General features: G+C 32.3%; 1 protein-coding gene across 1 annotated transcript in view; it reads right to left on the bottom strand.

The window, feature by feature from the left end:
- Window positions 1–1,296: 1,296 nt before the first annotated feature.
- LOC145324710 (uncharacterized) overlaps window positions 1,297–15,686 on the bottom strand; it is a 40,557-nt gene continuing 26,167 nt past the window's right edge. Inside the window, exons 24-32 of the mRNA XM_080167307.1 lie at window positions 15,089–15,204; window positions 11,942–12,030; window positions 10,125–10,206; window positions 6,360–6,431; window positions 5,627–5,761; window positions 4,683–4,750; window positions 3,830–3,929; window positions 2,719–2,865; window positions 1,297–1,626 (exon numbers count right to left, since the gene is read on the bottom strand). Of these exons, the coding sequence (XP_080023433.1) occupies window positions 1,579–1,626; window positions 2,719–2,865; window positions 3,830–3,929; window positions 4,683–4,750; window positions 5,627–5,761; window positions 6,360–6,431; window positions 10,125–10,206; window positions 11,942–12,030; window positions 15,089–15,204 (857 nt within the window). The 3' untranslated portion in view covers window positions 1,297–1,578. The remainder of the gene's footprint in view (window positions 1,627–2,718; window positions 2,866–3,829; window positions 3,930–4,682; window positions 4,751–5,626; window positions 5,762–6,359; window positions 6,432–10,124; window positions 10,207–11,941; window positions 12,031–15,088; window positions 15,205–15,686) is intronic.

Raw genomic sequence — 15,686 nt, 5'->3', positions numbered from 1 at the left:
ATCTATTATACAAATTTTATATCTAAGTTTTCATATTTATTGAATTGTTTACAAGTAAAACTGATATGGTTCTGATATCGCAAAAACCAATCAACCAATATTATTTTTTTATAATTCATTCTAAAAAAATAAAAAAAACTCATCAATATTTAATTTTTAAAGTTTTCATATTTATTGAATTGTTTAAAAGTAAAACTGATATGGTTCTGAGTTCTGATATCGCAAAAACCAATCAACCAATATTATTTTTTTTATAATTCATTCTATAAAAATAAAAAACTCATCAATATTTAATTTTTTAAAAAAATTGTATAAAAAGTAAAAAAAACACTGAGAAAATATTAGGTGTAGAGGTTTCGTGTTTTTTCTAGACAGCCATATTGGCTATTTTTCCAAATTTTGACGAAACGAAAAAATTTATTGGAAAATATCAGTAAATATTAACTTTCAGGATCGTATAAATTTAGAAAAGATTTTAATATTTAGGTTTCCTGTCCAAATTCAACCCTTTCCCTAATTGTTATAAACGTCTTTGGACAGTTAGAAACTAGGGGGAATATTAAAGAAATATTGACCCGACAGTTTCAAATTTCCATCGTCTAAGATCTATTGAATAGATTTCTAGTAGACATATGTCTGTTAGAAACAGGTTTAACAAGGTAAAATTTAAATAAACAATTTCAACATTAATTTTAGGGGAGGGAGAAACTTTTTATCTTGAAGCAAATTTTAAAATTGTAAATAGCATGAACATAAATTTAATTTAATTAAACCTCGTAAAGATAAATATCTTAATCCTAAAAATCTGGAACTGACACAAAGAACCTAGGTACCATTCAAAAGTATATCTTTGTGTTTAAGGTAGAAAGGGGGGGGGCGAAAGTGACACTTTTTGAAACCAAAACTAAGAGTCAACAAAGGAACTCAACTAAAAAAAGGGTTACAGGTCTGAGATTTTGCATGGCAGTTGCTTTATAGGGGTACAATATGGAACTGTGAAGAAACGGCGACGCAACCGTCGAAAACCGCCGTTTCCCGCCGTAATTTTTGTTGCCTTTTCTCGGCGGTTTTCGGCGGTTGCGCCGCCGTTTCTTCACAGTTCCATATTGTACCCCTATAAAGCAACTGCCATGCAAAATGTCAGACCTGTAACTCTTTTTTTAGTTGAGTTCCTTTGACTTTTAGTTTTGGTTTCAAAAAGTGTCACTTTCGCTCCCCCCCTTTAAAGTATTACATCACCCAAGGGCCTTCAAGCTTTTTTATTCTTTTTCTTCGATTGGGGGGGGGGGGGGGGGGCACATAGGCAATTTCTATTTCTAATATAATATGAACAGTTTTGTATTATATCAACATAAACATAAGTGTACAATATTATTTTTTTATTTTTTCATCACATGTAGACATTTTTTGTTGGAAGAATTATCACTTATTTTCTATTTCTACACAGCCAAAGGTTTAAGTTGTGATGCAAAGTTCGGTGGAAAGACAATTTATCTTTTATAGTCCTAGAATTGTATTTCTGCTATACATGATATGAAATAATATTAGGTACTATAGTTTACTAAAATCATTTTTTCATCATTCTTTTTGTTTCTCTCTCTTCTGTTCAGCTTGGTTTGATGATACCTAAAAGGGGGAGGTAGGTTGTGCTAAAATTCCGTAACAGTGTGAATTTTAAGGCTTGAAAACAGTAGTAGATCGATAATATTCACTAAATATTTGTATTCTTTATTGAATTGAACCATTGACAAAATTTTTTATATTTATATTTAGTGAATATTATCGTTCTACTACTGTTTTTAAGCCTTAAAACTCACTTTTACGGAATTTTAGCACAACCTACCACCATCTTTTTAAATATATCTTTTAAACTAGTAAATAAAAAAAGCCTGCACCCTTAGCATCTAGGTATCTGTTTTCAAAGGGGGATATAAAAAAGCGGAAAAATAGCCCAAAACTATTCTAAGACTTTAATTTAGAAAAAAATTGCCTTCACCTATTCTAAAACTATGTAAAGCTTATCTATAATGGACAACTCAAGCAGTTACGTTGTTAGCGAGATCTTTAAGGACATGCAAATAAGCATGGTGTATGAGAGCTATTAGTGCAACAATCCAAGGAGGGGGGGGGGGTCTTTGGATTGGAAATTATATTGATATCCAATGAATAAAAACTTTGTGAACTTAAAAACATCAACAATATTTCTTTATCTAATCAATAGCGAAGGCGCCCCTAACATCTAGGGGCTCTATATTTAAAGGGGGAAGAAAAATAGACTAAAACCATCTTAAGGCTTTAATGTAAAAATATGGAAGCTAAAAACCTGCCCGGGATATATGTGAAGCTTTCCTAAAAGGGAGAACTCAATCAGTTCATTAGTTAGTTAGAAATTTTAAGCTTTAGAAAAAAACATTACTACTTTATATTATATCCAATGCATAGATAGATAGACAGTGTTTCGCCCTTTTAAGACACATCAGTATAGCTTAATTCATCAAAGTTAATTTTGCACATGGTGGGGCTTAAACCGGGAACCCATAGATTACCAGGCTGACACCCTACCCATTGCGCCATTACCCCAAGACGAGTAAGGAATGAAATTTCGACCAGAGAGCTCAACCAACTTATGATGAGTTGGGGGCCTTGCACTTATGGCTATTAGTACGGTTTTTCATTCCCTAAAAGTCAATCCCAAAATGGCTTCACTTTTCAACTAACCTCATTCTTGTCATGAAAAAGCAGAGACTGTAGAGCTTCTGCCTTTTCAGAAAACAAATTCACTTCTCCTCTGCGGAATTTGGAAAAGGAAGCCAGCTCATTTTTCAAATTGAGGCCACTAAAGGCATCAAGTGGAATTTTAATCTCCTAAAAATAAAATAAAAAGATTAGGTAGTTATGATAAAATCAAATAGAATAAGATATTTATGCCTTTCTATTTAGACATACAAACCAGAATTTTTTGTGATTAAGATAGGATTAAATATGGCAGAGATGAGACAAATTAAATTTATTTTTTTGATTAGCCATAGTTTCTTAGAGTTTGGACCTAAGACTCCTGGAGATATTAAGACACTTTTGTATAGCCACCAAGGCCAGCTTAAGCTCCACGTTCAAGTATGACTTGACACGCTGTCTCATGAGAGCTCCTCGTTATTACCTCAACCTCACAGATTTTAATTATGGCAAGTGTCCCAGATCAAGTCACTGTAATGAATGACACTCTCAATTAAATTGATCTTACGGGATAGACAGACATAACAGCGTATAGATTTTATAGTTATTAAGCCAACCTAGTCATATAAGACTATTCAATTTAAAATTGAAATCAATAATACAAAACGATTTATATCCCATTGCCTCCCCCCCCCCCCCCACCTCCTTGAAGAAAAACACTTTTTTTAAAGAGAAAATTAAGTAGGTATTTCATTTTTATCAAACTAAAAATAAATTTCTGTGTAAAATTGATTTGATTTTTATCTAAATATAAGTTTCTGAGGATGTTTTAGAAATAGATATTTCCCGTTTCCAAAGAAAACAAGTTTAAAATCTATTTTTATTTTATTTAATATTTTAATTATTATATAATTTAATTAATTATAAAGAAATACAAATTCCAAAAGTAGTTACACTAATAAAAAAAAATTATCATCGGTAGTAGCCTGCAAAAAGAAAAATTTAAATATATTGTTAATGGAATCTTCACTAAAAATTTCATCTAACTTTGATAAAAGGAGAAAAAATTAAAAAGTAGCCTAAAGTTAATTGAAATGTTTCAAATTACATAAATAATCAAATAAATATTGGAATAACAACTTAATTATTGACTTACCCCAATTCTAAGTTCAAATTCTTTCTTGGTTTGATCATAATACTTTTGTATGTCAGTGATTCTAGAATTTGGCTTCTTGTTTGATAGTTGATCTTCTAGTCTAAAAATTGGGAAAATTGCGATTCGTCGTATTTTTAAAATGTTTTTTTTATAGGTTATTTTAGGTCAGGTTATGTTATATTGGGTTAGGTGATTGCCCCACCGGGTTAGGCAATTGGCTCCTCATGTTTAGAGCCCCCCCCCCCCCCACAGGGGCTATAAATAGATGAAAAGGCTTCTGTGAAAATTACGAAGAATCGCCCCTTAAGAGCATTGCCACGAAAGGGGCTATACCCTAAATATTTAATATTAATCGAAATTTATGATCAAGTAGCGACTAAATGTCTCTAGGGCGAAGTCGACCCTCCTACTTTAAATTGTAGTATTTAAAGGAAAGTTCACAAAAATTTTTTTGGGTGGGGTTATTTTTTCTAGGGGCGATTTATCTCGGGAGGGTTCTGGTGCCCTACCCAAAATAGTCATAAACCTTCCATGGACCTATGAGTAGCTATAATGTAAAGGAGAACCATATGGGTTCAGTGGTTGGCGAGATCCTTCGGTACACACACAAATAGACAGACAGACAGAGATTCTTTTACTTTTTAAGATGAAACCTTAAAAATAAAATATATAAATATTTCATATGGACGCGAAAGATAACACTTTATATTTATAATCTGCTTGAACTTTTTTATTGATCTGTATTGAAATATACTGTTTTATTTAATGCTAAAATAACCGGCTACGCCCATAAAGGCACGTAGAGGTACATAATATAATTTTGAAGAGCCATGCTTTAAATATAAAAGTAAACCTGGTGATATTATGAAGATGTAAGGCTCCAGTGAGCTTGTGAATAGAATTTTCCAGTAACAGTATGCTCTAAAAGAAAAAATCATAAAACATTTATTATCTAGAAGTATTTTTCCTGAATGGCTTACATACCTACTGAAAAATCATGTATAGCATAAAATAACAGACAATTTTCCGCGAATATTAAAAATAAGTATCACTTTATTTAAGAAAAAAAATATTAATTTGCTACTATTATATTAAGGTCAATGTAAAAGGCGAAGAAACCCTTCGGTCCGTCAGTTCGTAACGGATATTCTTTAAACATTTGTTAAAATTGTTCTATCAATTTGAAACCTAATTAATCTTTTAACTGGGCAAATTTAGAAAGTGTGGCAAATCTATAACCACTACCTAAATAAAGGGGGGAGGCGGTTGTTAAACTTTTTGAAACCAAAACTAAAAGTCAAAGGAACTCAACTAAAAAAAAAGTTACAGCACTGAAATTTGGTATAGCAGTTGCTTTAAAGAGGTACAATGTGGAACTGTGAAGAAACGGCGGCGGAACCGCCGCTATCGCCGAATTGTTTTATGGCGGGAAACGGCGGTAGCGGTGGTTTCACCAACTTTTCTTCACAGTTTTACATTGACCTCTTTAAAGCGACTGTCATTCCAAATTTAAGTGCTGTAACTCTTTTTAAAGTTGAATTCCCGTAGTTTTGGTTTCAAAAAGTGTCACAACCGCCCACTCCCTTGGTTCCTAGAACGATTAGGCATCTCTAAATAAGTCTTAGAATTTAAATATGTCCATATATTATTCAGTATAATATCCCGTATTTAAGTAATTTTGGGATTGATGTAAGTGAAATTTTCGATCATAATTCTAAATATACATTGTTATTCTAAATCTTTCAATGATCGTTTGTTTGACCTTCATATTTCATGAACAATAGGTAAATAGAGTACCTTTGAGCCCTTAGCCTCTTTGTCTAAAGTGATTGATGAAAGGAGTTTATCCATGGAAGGTACTTGACAACTACCCTGTGTTAGTATGTAGGCACTAACAGCTGAGGAAAGTAAACTTGGCTCCAAAAGATTTACCTAAAAAAAGATATCATTTTTTTCCGTGTAATTCCGTAAAATTGGGTCGTAGTCAAATGTTCTTATAAAGTCAAACTTATAATCAAATGTATATATTTATAAAATGGTCATATTTTAGAACAGTTTGACTTAACAAGCGCCTTTGACTACAACCCAAAACCCAACTTTACGGAAAATACGCGAAAAATGACCCTCTTAGTTCTTAATGTAATTATGATTCTAAATCTGGTGCAGTTCACGGTAGAATGTTGCTGGAAACGATTATTTATAATTTATAATTGTAAAGTCAGTTAACTGCAAAACGGCAAATTTGTTTCCATTTATTACTATTAAGTGCCATAGAAAGGCATACAAATTTAGAAACACTTTTAGCAGTTAAGGTAAGGTTAGTCCTTTACAAGAAAAAGTTCAGATTATTTACACCTAAAAACTATTTCGCGAAAGTTCGAACGCAAAAACTTCAGCAAGCAGCCATTTTTTTCAAAATATTTCTTACAAACTGATACCATATAACATGAAGTTGTTCTCTAAACTGACTACACAAATTATTAGAAAATGATTGATAAACTTAAAATTTCTTTAAAAAAAAAGAATTTACCTGCAAAAATAAGCGGTTATCACTTAATCCAACAGATGAAACACATTTGGCAACTTTCTTTACAAACTTTACCTAAATAAAGCAACAATAACTTTTTCAGTATGGCTTTGAAACCGATTAATATCCGCTGGATTAGATAATAACCGGTTCTCAGCCAAACTGAAAAATTATGTATAGCATAGTATTATAGACAATTTTCTACGAATATCAATATAAAATAATATAACATTAATAACAATTTTGTTAGCCTGGGCACCTCAGGTCTAACAAAACTGGTTTTAAACTTATAAAAGTTCATTTTCATATCCACGGAAAGCTGTCTATAATACGATGCGATAAATAATTATTATAAACGTATATCTTTGTGAACAAGTTTAATTATATATTACATGTGTATGGTTAATCACTCTTCTGCTAGGCTAAGAAAAAAACATACAAGTACATATTGCCTTTTTATGTGTTAAATAAGAAACATTAGTCATAGTTTAAATGCTAAAATTTAAATACCTCACCTCTTTCCCTTTTTATTATGCAAAATTACCCCCCCCCCCCACTCGTTCCTTACCTCCACTGCAAGAAAAAAATCATCTTTTGTTTTTAATAAACAGTATAGAATTTATGCTCATTAAAGCATCATGTATTTTTATTTATCTAACTGAAGATTGTTCTTGACATGAAACACTGTGTATTGGACTTATCAAATAAAAATAACATGTTTAATTAAACTGTGTTGATCACTCTATGTTATAAGCTCTATTAAGTGATTAAATATCGAGCACTCTAGTTATTCTTGTGATCATTTATACACATTGCTCCTCATAATTCTGGGTGGAGCTCTCTTATCAACAAGAAACTTATCAAACACAGTAACAACAATGGCCATGGACAGGATCATCCTTGATTATTCTTTAAAGAATATACCTGTTCCCTTAAGGTTTAAGTACGAGAAGGAAGTAGCTTTTAGACTGCAGAACTTTGCCAAAAATCTTTCTTTTAACCACTGGGCCAGATGCACAAACCAAACAAATATACATAAACCTTCTTTTAGCCTTAAATCAAACTTTTCTATTCCATTGTATAAGGAGGCCTTAAAAGAAGACCTTGTTAAGTTAATTTCAAACATAAAATATCGTCCACAAACAAATGAGTTTCAAAAACGCCTCAAAAATGACTGCAATATAATAAGAAACTCACCCGACATAATAGTTAGTGCAGACAAAACAGCTAATTTATACAAGATGAATTTAGCCCAGCATAAGAACCAACTTCTGAACAACATAACTAAGGATTACAAGAAAGTAAATATAAATGAGGTGAACAACACTAACCTAGAGGCAAAAACTTTAGCCAATAAATTTGATGTGGCTAAAAAAGCTGAAATTCTTTCAGACACTTCAAGCTTTATAACAATCAAAGACCATAAAGAAGACTTTCCTGGTCGGATCAAATGCAGACTTATTAATCCTTCAAAAACTGAGATTGGAAAAATAAGCAAAAACATCCTGGCAAAAGTCAACAAAGAAATCAAAGCCAAAACCGGTTCAAACTAATGGTCTAGCACAAAAGAGGCTCTAAATTGGTTTAAAGAACTAAACAACAAACAAAGCCTTACATTCTTTCAATTTGATATTGAATCATTCTATCCAAGTATTTCAAAAGAAACCCTCTTAAAAGCAATTAATTTTGCTAAACAACATACCTGTATCAACCAAGATGAAGTAGATATCATCATGCATTCTAGACAAACATTCTTATTTTCTGATGGTGAAGCATGGGTTAAAAAGAAAGGCGAAAAATTTGATGTTGCTATGGGCAGTTATGATTCAGCAGAGGTTGCTGAACTTGTTGGACTTTTCCTTCTCAATGGCCTAGAAAACCTCATACCCCAACAATATATTGGCCTATACAGGGATGATGGACTAGCAGTGACAAATTTGAGTGGCCCAGGCGCCGAAAGTTTGAAGAAAAAAGTCACCCAACATTTTAAATCACTTGGCTTTCAAATAACCACAAACATATGCATAAAAGTTGTGAATTTTTTAGACACAACTTTAAACCTTAACAATGGAACACACAAACCATTCAGGAAAGGAACAAATCCTCCATGTTACATTAACACAAAGTCATGTCACCCTGCTAATGTAATCAAACAACTTCCCAATATGATAGAAAACAGAATTTCTGAGCTATCAAGTAATCAAACGATTTTTGAATCAGAGAAAGCCAAGTATGAAAAAGCTTTAAAAGCCTCAGGTTACAAGCATACTTTAACATACAAACAACAACAACAAAATAGAAACACTTTGCCAAAGAACAGAAAAAGGAAAGTAATTTGGTTCAATCCTCCATACAACTCTGCAGTAAAAACTAACATTGCCAAGGAGTTCTTAAAGCTAGTTGACAAACACTTCCCAAAAAACTCACCACTTCACAAATACTACAACAGAAACACATTGAAAGTTTCATATTCAACAATGGCTAACATGGGCAGTATAATCCAAAGCCATAACAAAAACTACTGGGTGAATCAAACCTACCTACAGAAAAGGGTTGCAACTGTAGGAATCCACAAGATTGCCCCCTGGATGGAAAATGCCTTACAGAAAGTTTAGTATACAAAGCCCTTGTCACAGATGAAACAAACCAAACTAAATACCAATACATAGGGCTGTCATCTGGACCTTTTAAAAACAGATACTACAAACACTTACACTCATTTAGACACAACAACAATGGTACCAAGCTTTCTGACTGAATTTCAAAGCTTAAAGAACAGAACAAGCCACACAGCCTAAAATGGTCAATAAAAGCCCTTGCAACGACTTACAACCAAAACTTCAAGAAATGCCAATTATGCTTGACAGAATGTGTTTCCATTGCCCATGCTTCAAAATCAACCACAACATCACTCAACATGAGAAATGAAGTCTTCAACCACTGCATACATCGAAAAAAGTACTTACTGGACCAAACTTAACCTTATATGGCCATATCATAGCAATTTTTTTTATATATATCATGCATAATATTCATCACTACAAAGTACATATTGCCTTTTTATGTGTTAAATAAGAAACATTAGTCATAGTTTAAATGCTAAAATTTAAATACCTCACCTCTTTCCCTTTTTATTATGCAAAATTACCCCCCCCCCACTCGTTCCTTACCTCCACTGCAAGAAAAAAATCATCTTTTGTTTTTAATAAACAGTATAGAATTTATGCTCATTAAAGCATCATGTATTTTTATTTATCTAACTGAAGATTGTTCTTGACATGAAACACTGTGTATTGGACTTATCAAATAAAAATAACATGTTTAATTAAACTGTGTTGATCACTCTATGTTTTATTAGATAGACGTAAGGTTTTTTTATCGATCTCTAAACGAATGTCCGCAAGATCTGTATTAACTATTCTCCAGAGATGGGTTTTTGAAAGATGAATGCAGCGTTTTTTAATTCGCGAAATTTAAACAGAGTATACAACTATTTATTTAATTATTTCGCTTTTGTTGGTACGGCCTTCGTAGAAGAAAAACAAATTATCTTCAATCCATTTTTGCTGCATATTAATTAATGCATCTTTTTAGAGCTGTATTAGACATTATACAAACGGCTAAAATAATAATTTTAAAATTTTGAATTCTTAAGTTGTATACTCTGTTGAAATTCTATCGTCTTTGTTCAATCAATCAATGTCGAAAAAATGTCGAAAACACGCGGCATTCATCTTTCAAAAACCCATCTCAGGGACAAATAAATACCTTATCTCCTTCTAAAATGTCAGATTTTCCACCTTTTGTTGAATCAAAATGATTTATCAGCAAATAGCACATGGAAATCAACCTAAAAAAAGAGAAAAATATGCAAAATTTAAAAAATAGAACAGTAGCTTTCAATACAGTAATACTAGTATAAGAAAATCATACAGCATAATCATTAAAGTCAAGTTAATAATTTTATAAACAAACTATTTTTTGCCCTAGCCTCTAGGGGAAGGGAAGAAATTTAAGATAATAGCCTAAAACCTCTTAAATACAAATATAAAACTTCTCCAAAAAGTACATTAAATTCGGGCATGAAGGTTCCGAGATCTTCAGCTTCAGATAAAAAAAATACTTCTTTCTATAAAAGAATAATTTAGGATCATTTATACAAGAAATCAATAAATAACAAGGATGACTACAACCATAGGTAGCGAAGCACAAAATAATAATGATAGAAATATTGACAAAGCGAAGAAGATGTTCGGTGGTCATAAAATGGGAAGGAGAAAGAAAGAGGCCAGGGTGTTTTTTTACTGGAGCAAAAGTATTGCTTAATTTAACCCACTTGCCATTGACAGAAATTAATAATCAATATCTCATTTTCTCCATTGACGTGGGGCATTTTGTATATTAACAAGTTTTTCTAAAGTGCCTAATCTTTTAAGATTAAGGGACCATGACAAATTTATTTAATTTTGTGCAAAAATGCAAGCAAACATTTTTAAAATCAAAACATTTAATCGGCTTGTGCTAATAGTAGAAAAACGGTAGGTATACATATGATAATATTTTTCTACTTTTAACATAAGCCTCGCAATTTAATTTTTTTAAAAAATGTACGCATTTTTGCACACTCTTTAAATTGGTCAGAAAATGACAGACCAATAGATTAAACAATTTATATAGGTACTAGATACATATTGATATGGGAATGTCAATAAAAAGTTGAGCCACCATCTTAAACAGGATGTGAGAAAATCACTCGCACCAAAATTGCTACTTACGAAAATATGGACATTATAGAGAAGCTTCGAAAAAAACGTAATTGAACTATATTTATATTTTATGGAATATTTGTTACTTTTAAAAATACTTTCAAATAATGGCAAATCAAAATACACTTACAAAATAACACAATATTATAGAGAAAAATTTAAAAATATTTAGCAAATAATAACAAAATATTATTGAGAAAAGCAATGAAAATCTTTAATTTTTCCAAATATTTGCAAAAGTTTTTGATACAAATATCAATGTTGCATCCAAATATGAAATATTTGTCTATAGATTTTTCAACTTTTTCTATTTTTTGCCAACAGGAATGGTAAAAGTGTTTGCATAGAAAAATAATTACATTCTGAATCGGATCTTGCTTTACAAAAGACCTGATCATGTGGTCAAATATTCAACGCTCGGCTCATTCATGGCACAGCCTTTAAGTGTAAGTTCATCAATTCATAAGTTGGGCCTGTTTATAGACCAATGTATTATCCTTACTGGCGTCTAGAGTCACTGCAGCCACTGCAGTCATTTTTAACGTCTTTAATCTTTAATCATGAGGCGCTATATATATGAGATATCAAAACCAACCATCTATCTGGTGGACAAATCTAGGAATAAGGTATAGCCGACAAACGAATTAAATCTAAAATAAAATTTGGGGGGCATATAAAAAGGTCGTCAATTCTACTATGACTTGCCCCCCCCCCCCCAACAACAGCTGAAAATCAAGTATAGGTTTCGTGATTAAAAAAATAATTTCCTTGTTGGTATGAGCTGGGAAAAATCAGGCTAATTTGAAGGGTAAATCCTACCTCCTAGAAATATCTGAGCTGAGATCATCCTTCAAGCAAGCTGCATACAATGGTAAAATACTATTGCTTGCTCCATTCACAATATCTTCCTAAAATAAGTAGATAATATTCAAATTATATTTACTATTTTTTTGTAAAGCTTGCTGCTCACCGGTGTCCTAGATAGGAAACAGGTTTTTTTTTGACATACGTCTCATAAGACCGGGAGACAATGATGGTTCAGTACATGACTTTCGTTAAATCACAGCTGATCATTTTTGTGGCTTCTTTTGAAAATTACTTTTATACCCAAATTTCATAGTTTTTCCTTCAAAAATCACAATTTTCCCACATTTGGAGCTTAGTTAACTTAAATTACACAAGTAAAGTATAATAAATACAGCTGAACTAAGGACTGTGTTATCATTAATAACAAAATCTTTAAGAATCTTGAATAATCTAAGATTTGTAGTCTAGAAATGAAATAAGAGTTATTTAAAGTAAATATTTGAATTGATGTCTAAACAACTCTTGTAATTAACTTTTTAAAAAATATTTCATGTCCCTGTTGCTTGCCTCATGACATATTATATTTATAAAACAAATTTCCTTGAAATATTAACAAGTTATCCTGCTCAATATTGGTTCCTGGCTGATTTGATGTCTTAACATCAAAACAATATCTGCTTGGAGTATAACATATATATCCACAACCACAGTTGCCATGTTTAAAGTCCTATATTACCATATATACCAGGGTACAATTGAATATACAACCAGTCCTTGGTTCAAAAGAGCTTAGTAGAAGGTTAATATTTTTAACAAGTGGGATTATCACTTGTAAGTGTTTGACATGAACTTGGAATCCGTGTAAAGACCAGTCTATAGCTGGTCTTGATTGAGTCTCTGCCTTTTGTACACACTGCTTGTCTTTACTACTGATTAAATGTCATAGTGAGAACCATGGAAGGTTTTACATAGGTGAACCTACAGAATGATTATAGATACATATTGGATTCTAAGCTGAATGAATAATTTGCAAGATAGTGTATTCAAAATAGTGTAAGAGCAGCTAACTGACAGGAAAGCACTTGGCTCATAGCTTGAAGAAAATAATAGTAGCTTATTACTAGAGTGAATGTGAATGCTGGTTACATGATCATAACTGGATTTTATTCAAGTGTGATTTCCAATGGCGACTTTAAAATCCAATTTGAAAATAAACACAGGCAAGTTTTTTGTCCTAAGCAGATCAATACTACCCTTCCTAAAAGCTACCAGTAGTAAGGGGACCTAGGAAGGTGTTGAACAGGAAGACCAAAATGTAGGATTAGCAAAGCAAAAATAAAGGGCAGTTTGTCTATCAAGTGGTGTTAAATTTGGAATCATAGACCCACCTGACTTTCAATCAGCAGAGTAGGCAGAAACCATGGTGAATTTCTGAGTGATAGAGAATGAGAGGATATGAGCTCTTAGCTGAAGTAACTAAGGCAAGGGAGTCTTAAAGACCATGTAGCTAGATGCATGGCAGTCTTGGCTTTCATTCATGGAAAGATCTCTCATGACAGTAGTTGGTTCATAGGAAACCAAAGGAAGTAAAAAGTAAGAATACTTGAAAGTTTATTCTGAATCTTGAGGTTATCCCTTTATATGGCAAAAGTCAAGCCACAAGTTCAATAGCAAACAAGTGCCATAAAGAAAGAGTCAAAAGTGTGTGAAATTGTTGATTAACAAACAAGGTCAGAATTCTAAACTGACTTCTATCAAGATATATAGGCTGGGTGAAACATGTCAGCCAGCTAGAATAGAGGTCTGGCTATACCAGGGTGGAGAGAGGTACCCTGTTTAGTGGAAAGTATTATGAGGCATACTTGTTAAAGTTGAAGGACAGGGATGGTAACTTTAACGTCTTTAATAAGAAGTTTAGCATGTGGATTGATAGGAGATAATGTTTTAGTGAAAGAAATTTGAGGGCAATAACTTTATGTTGTGGAGTCAAAGGCAAAGTCAGATAGATTGAATCATGTTAAAGCCAGGTGAAAGCCTATGGAGGCTAGAAGCAGTTCTGACATGCAAATTTATTGTTGAACATTAATTCAAAATAATTAACTCTTACTCAATTTCTAGACTATAAATCTTATTCCATTGATTCTGAAAGATCTTGTTATAGGTGATAGCACAATCTTCAGTACAGCTGTTACTTATTATACTTTTCTTGTGTAAATTTAGGCTAACTAAGCAACAAATGTGAGAAAATTGAGATTTTTTTGGGAAAAACTATGAAATTTTGGATAAAAAAGTAATTTTCAAAAAAATCCACAAAAATGATCAGCTGTGATTTAACGAAAGTCATGTACTGAACCGTCATTGTCTCCCGGTCATGACTACATAGGTCTTGTGAGACGTATGTAAAAAAAAACCTGTTTTCTATCCAGGACACCGGTGTGCTACAGCTTTATAGGTCTCTAGGGGCAAATGAGGAAAATAGTTGGGGTTAAGCAGACCCTTTAATTTTCAGTTTTGATATTTTATTGTGGTTGCGGGGGGGGGGGAGGGGTTAGGGATGATTTCTCTTGGGAAAACATACCCTGGAAAAATAAGAAGCATACCAGAAAAGGAACACCATATTGGTAATGCAGTTTACGAAATCTTAAGGTACCAGAGACATGTCAATAAACATTCAGCTACTTTTATATAAATATATGTATAAAACATTTTTTTAAAAATATAAATTGGAAAAAATAGAAACATTGAAGAATCTCTTTTACAAGAGAAGTTAAGTTGGAGAAATTAAAAGGGAGGGGCGGTTGTGACACTTTTTGAAATCAAAACTACAGGAATTCAACTTAAAAAAGAGTTACAGCACTGAAATATGACAGTCGCTTTAAAGAGGTACAATGTGGAACTGTGAAGAAAAGTTGGTGAAACCGCCGCTACCGCCGGTTCCCGCCAATAAAAAAAAATTGACTATAGAGGCGATTCCACCGCCGTTTCATCACAGTTCCACATTGTACCTCTTTAAAGCAACTGCCATGCCACATTTCAGTGCTGTAAATCTTTTTTAGATGATTTTCTTTAGTTTTGGTTTCAAAAAGTGTCACATTCGCCCCCCCTTTGAATATTAAAAATATCTTGTAAGAAGGAGCAGACATGACAAGAAAGCTGTACCTTAAGAAAATGATGAACCATGGGCAGAATTGTTTTCTTAGCTCTGCAATATTTCCACCAAATATAGAAATCTTTTACCATCCAATTTGTTATCAATTGCAGGGTCATGTAACAACCTAAAATGTATTTTTCTTTATTTGGATAAGACTAATCTGTACATCTTTTAAAATATGATGTGGTGTTTCTAATATTTGATTTTTTACTGTTGGGTTTTTATAAATAATAAACTTAGAAATGCCAAACATATCAAAATTGATACATTTTTAATGTGTAAAAAAGTTTTCTCTGTCAAAATCTCATTCATCTTTTTATTCTTAGTCAGCCAAAAAAATTCATAGCACAAACTTTTGTCTGTTTTAAAAATGAGAAAAAAAATACAGGGATTAAAAGGGATAAGACAATGACATCTCCAATGATGATACACAAAAATATCCCTTATGTAGATTACAATTAGTGGTTGAAAAGTTTGCACACTGCACAGTCAATAAACCACCCAATCAAAATTCAATAAAAGTCCTCAAAATTGTCAAGCCAATGAATAAAAAACGTTTTTATATAACTTTGGGGACTAATTTAATAAACAGCCAAATGGGAAAAA

The sequence above is a fragment of the Acartia tonsa genome, chromosome 7 (assembly GCF_053477335.1).
Source record: "Acartia tonsa isolate MP-2025a chromosome 7, ASM5347733v1, whole genome shotgun sequence".
Taxonomy (NCBI): domain Eukaryota; kingdom Metazoa; phylum Arthropoda; class Copepoda; order Calanoida; family Acartiidae; genus Acartia; species Acartia tonsa.
Note: the sequence above shows the minus strand (reverse complement) of the source record. Positions and strands in the feature narration are given on the sequence as shown.